The sequence below is a fragment of the Aricia agestis genome, chromosome 3 (assembly GCF_905147365.1).
Source record: "Aricia agestis chromosome 3, ilAriAges1.1, whole genome shotgun sequence".
NCBI lineage: Eukaryota > Metazoa > Arthropoda > Insecta > Lepidoptera > Lycaenidae > Aricia > Aricia agestis.
The window spans coordinates 21,834,295-21,839,619 of NC_056408.1; the positions used below are offsets into that span (position 1 = coordinate 21,834,295).

Genomic DNA, 5,325 nt, shown 5'->3' on the forward strand with positions numbered 1-5,325 from the left:
CCTTTGGGAACGGAACCCTAAAAATTATGAAGATCAACATTGACTAAATAACGTACCGTAAGTCGTAACGAGTTGCGGTTACCGTCAGTTATAAATCAGCTCTGGCTTAGTAATATAGTGTTAGTTTAAACAATAACAGTACCAAACAATAATCGTGAAAAAAATAATTGTGAAATATTACTCAAGAGACAAGAGTGAACTGTGAGTTTGTATTCTGTGACTGTGAGTCACCATATACCAGACAGGAGCAACAATTATCTATTCCGTCGCAGGAGCAAAATCGAATGAACTCATGCTCGACCGATTTTATTTTTGAATTTAGAAGGCCAATTCAAGATGAGGACGCTCATACTATTGTTTCTTTGTACGATATCGATGGCTTTTGGCTACCGACTGTTGGCCGTCCAGACTGCTCCCTCCAAGAGTCACTACAACCTCCTGGTGGGGCTGGTGAAACCGCTACTTGAAGCAGGACATGAGGTAACATTAATTCTCTTACATTAATTGTTCATTACCTTTGGCATTACGTCATACTTGAAAAATACGTTAGTAAATAATCACGTCTAAATCAATTCTACATAATAAACGATTAAAAGGCAATGAAAAAATTAATTGTGGGGGTAATTTTATGAAAAGGTTGAAAAACACTGCTCTACAAATATACTTACTACAGTTGTTATATAGGTAAATTTAATGTAATAAATTAATAACTAATAACACAATTGTAATAATATTAAGTATGCCTGTTTCCTATTTTATTTTCTTATTGGTAATTACAGAAGCTCTCAAAAACAGAAACATTGGTGAGATTCTGATAGCTTAAAAACTCTCCAATATATTATTATGACAACAAAATTACATAAAATGTCCTTCCTAACGATGACGTCACGTCTCGCAAGTTTATATTATTGTGAATCGCGGTTCGTGACCGTGAGAGAACTTTGTTCGTTAGAGTTAATTATTGTGTTTATGGAAGTCATATGGAAGTGGTAACATAACAAAAATTGTTATCAATTGCGTAACTTATCGTTATGGTATATCAATATTATTAAAAAAAACGACTATCCTATCCAACATGGCTCATAACAAAAAAATACAAAAGTTAACAAGCTGGGGCTATATTTATTGTTCACAATATTTCCTTATTTTATTAAATAAATTGCTAATATTTGAATTTGGAAAATCCCTTATTATAATATATTGTTATATGAAATTTATAGATAACGTTTGCTGCAATATTTCCGGACAAGAAACCTTTAAAAAATCTACGAGTTATCGACCTAAGTGAGGTTCAGAAGGCCATTGAACGTAAGTTGCATTTCCGTGGAACTCTACACTACACGCTACCTTCGGAGAAATAAGAGACTAGTAAACGGTCAGTCGGTCACCCATAAAATGAGTAAAACAAGACTTTTTAACTTGTCTCCTGTCTGACTTTCGTAAGTATAATTATATATAAAGTTGTGTGAACGTTAGTATAGTTCAAGAATACTTTCGCCGAATTTTTATTTTTTTAAATTTTCATTTGAAAGTATTTGACTATTTTTTTCTTTAGACGTAAACGCCTTGGACCAAGATAAGGTATCGTTTTCCCGAATGAATGAGTTAATGTCGAATATATCCCACTTGGTGCTGAATCATCCGGAGGTGCAGCATGTCATGAGGGAGGAGACCTTCGACGCCGTCATCACAGAGTGGCTGTTCCGTGACGTAGAGGCTGGGTAAGTGCGTAGTGCGTGGATAATATCAAATTCATCCATCCACTGAAGTTAGAGAATTTAACACATTTTTACCATGAGAGGATCAGAGGACATGCTTACGATTACTTGTGGACGATTGAATATGCTCGCTCGTAGGCGAAGCTTCAGCCCACAGCTAGTTTAACTAGTATAATGCTAACGACTAAATAAAAAAAATCCTGTTGCAGATACGCAGCTGCGCTACAAGTCCCATGGATACTCTTACACGGCATGGAGATGTCTCCCCACATGGAGAACCTGGTGGACACGGTGCGCCACGTCCCCACCATCCCCCTCGTGCTCAACGACGCCCCCATCCCCATGAACCTGCCGCAGAGACTGATGAATACGGCGTGGCATTTGCTGATGAGCTTCGGTTTTTAGTGAGTAACACTTTCTAAATCCTTCCAACTGTCATAACGTCAGCTATAATAGTGCTATGAATGTGAACCTCGAATCCAGCGCCTTTCGTTGATATCCTCGTCAGACTCTAGAGTCCACCGAGAGACCGTGTATAAAGTCACAACATGACGTCATGCCAATCTGGTGAGCCCAGACGCACTAACACAGTCAGATAGAGAATGGACATCATCATATTATCTTTGTCTTCGCAGTAAGGACTTTTCATCGAACGAGGCCGAATACCATGCGATGTTCGGTCCGATAGCCGAGGCTCGCGGGCACCAGCTCCCGCCCTACTGGGACGCGATACGCGACGTGTCGGTCCTCTTCCTCAACTCACATCCGTCCTTTACCGCGGCCCGCAGTCTGCCGCCTAATGCTGTCGAGATCGGGGGTTATCATATTGACGAAAATGTTCCACCACTGCCAAAGGTATTATCGTAAGCATGTGCTCTATTAAGATCATTCTTCATTGTCAAGATTTGTAGAGCTTGAGAAAAAATGAGAATTTTGTGTTACTTAGTTGATTAATTTGTTTCTTCTTCTCTATTTACCTAACCGCTACTAAGTCATCCGCGTAATAATAATTAGTAATTGTATCCGCGTAATATAAGATAGATTTAATAAAGTTTTTAACACGTCTACAGGATTTGCAAGTATTACTGGACTCTTCCAAAAATGGAGTGATCTACTTCAGCATGGGGTCCGTCATCAAAGCCAAGAATCTTCCTGAAAATTTGAGAAACGAATTGATAAAGATGTTCGCGGAGCTGCCCTACACCGTGCTCTGGAAATTCGAAACTGAACTGAAGGACCTGCCGAAGAACCTCCACGTCAGACCCTGGATGCCTCAACCGAGTATTTTAAGTGAGATGGATATCTTGTTTAATGTTTGCCTATTAATGAAACCTAATAGTATCGAGAAATTATTTAAACGTCCTCTCACTTAACCATATTTAGAAAATATAAATATTATAGGAACTCAGTTGACAGGTCTACCTAATACCAGCTATAACGCATGGCATTTTATATCGTTTTTCTTCTCTACTTGCAGCTCATCCAAACGTGAAGGTCTTTATTACTCACGGAGGTGGCCTCAGCACCATCGAATCTCTTTACTACGGGAAACCGATCCTGGCTGTACCGGTGTTCGGAGACCAGCCCGCCAACGCCGAGCAGGCCGTGCGGGCCGGCAGAGCCCTCAAAGTGCCGTACTCAATAAACATGGTTGGAGACCTCAAACTGGCTTTGAAGGAAATGCTCAGCAACGACAGGTAGTTCTTACGATTTAGACTTTAATTCCTGGCTTGTTTTCAAACAGATTTAATAATAAATAATAATACACTACATTTAGATCACTTAATTTCTGTTTTGTATTGCAAAAAAGTATACATTATTGCAAAAGTGTACGCCAAAGACGCAGGGGACTTCGAAACCAGTAAAATTTTGAAAGGGGGTCATGAGAGAAAAATGTTTGGAAAACTATGATTTTATCATTAGAAACTAATTTTAGGTTTAAACAAATGAAGTTAACAACAGTGTTTTTTCTGAATAAATTCGAAGCTCTCAGAAAGTCTATGCTTTGACTATTGACCTACCAGCGGCACTTAATACGTCACTATTTTAGTAAATAAATGTAATTTACCAGCTACTACCAGCGAGCACAGTTCCTGTCGAGTCTATTCCACAAGCGGCCGGTGCCGCCGAAGCAGCTCGTCACCAGCTATGTGGAACTCGCCATTGAGAGCAAAGGTGAACTGATTCTCCAACACTTTCCACATTTTCCAACACTTTTTTACTTAAAAGTTTAAACTATATTATGTCAAGAGATCTCCGGACTCTGGGTAAATTATGAGAGAACGTAAGCCGCGCTTATGTTAATAGAAATCTTTGATGTTCTCTCATAATTTTGTGGTTTAAAACAGACTCAAAAGCAATGCGAATTTTCCATCTTCCATCTCATCTAAGTACTTAATCGATACTTCCATACTTATATTATAAAAGCGAAAGTGCGTCTGTCTCTCTGTCTGTCCTTCTGTCTGTCTGTTACCATCTTGACGCGCAAACCGCTGAATCGATTTTAGTGAAATTTAGTATGTACATACTTTGAGTCCCGGGAAAGGACATGCACATGACGATAGTTTTTATCCCGGAAAATGTACGGTTCCCGCGCTATAAACAAATTTTGGCGCAACTTAGTTGCGGGCGTTATCTAGTTATAACCCATCAGTTAATTTCAATGTTTTGTACTTAAACTGAAAGTATTTCAGTTTGAGTATAAAACGTACAGAGTTCGGGGGTTCTTTATCGCTTCTTTTTAAAAGAATCGCAATAAAAAAATATGGAATTGACATAAGACGAGTCGAACGTCAACATCATATTATTCGAACGCTTCTATAGATTTAGGACCTGATTCACCACTTTCTGATAAAGTGCTGAATAGGCTATTTACAGCTTTTTTGACAGATTCTCCATACTTCATCAGCTGTTGAGTGGTGGTCGGTGGATAGCCTATTTGGCACTTATCAGGAAGTGGTGATTAGTGAAACAGGCTCTTAGGTTGACGATTCTATAACAAAGCGACAACTAAAAAGGTTTGGCTTAATGACCTGGAATAAATTTGCCTTGACTTAACATGTTATTTTCCCAGGTGCTCACCACCTGCGCTCCAAGACGCTCCTGTACAAGTGGTACGAGATCTGGATGCTGGACCAGGCGGCCGTACTGCTGGCGGTGCTGTACATCCTCTATAGAGTCATCAAGAAGATAGTGTGTCTGATAAAAGGAATGTTCTCGAGAACGAAAAAAGTTAAAAAACAATGACAAACTTAGGTAAGGGATTGTAAATAAATATTTTATATGAAATTGTTAATATTACTGATTTATGAATACCTCTTCCCTCACATAGTATACGATAATTAGAGGTAAACGAGTATATTTTGAGGAGAAGTAGACTCTATTTTGCGAATGGTAAGGTCGATAATTAGAATGCAAGTGTAGAATTCAGAGACTCTCAAAGTGGGTACCGAGAAAACCCTGGGGGACTAACATTTTACTTATCAAAATATGATACCACGAATGTCCTCTTTAATGCATTTTCAAACACTAACAGGAAATCTATCATGTTATGTGGAGATATAAGTCTCTGTTTTGCGAGCACTAAGTTCGGTAATTTTTTTTTATG

At 38.8% G+C, this 5,325-nt stretch overlaps 1 protein-coding gene across 2 annotated transcripts; it reads left to right on the top strand.

Moving 5' to 3' along the window:
* On the top strand, positions 1-5,006 carry LOC121725707 (UDP-glucosyltransferase 2-like). Of its 2 annotated transcripts, XM_042112767.1 has the most exons (9): positions 1-480; positions 1,221-1,308; positions 1,556-1,721; positions 1,928-2,122; positions 2,354-2,573; positions 2,789-3,008; positions 3,196-3,415; positions 3,790-3,893; positions 4,792-5,006. In XM_042112767.1, the coding sequence occupies exons 1-9, from the start codon at positions 337-339 to the stop codon at positions 4,962-4,964; spliced, it is 1,530 nt and encodes a 509-aa protein (XP_041968701.1). In that variant the 5' UTR covers positions 1-336; the 3' UTR covers positions 4,965-5,006. The 2 variants fall into 2 exon arrangements, with proteins under 2 accessions (XP_041968701.1, XP_041968702.1); XM_042112768.1 differs by lacking the exons at positions 1-480; positions 1,221-1,308 and adding an exon at positions 1,352-1,439.
* The last annotated feature ends 319 nt before the right edge of the window (positions 5,007-5,325 follow it).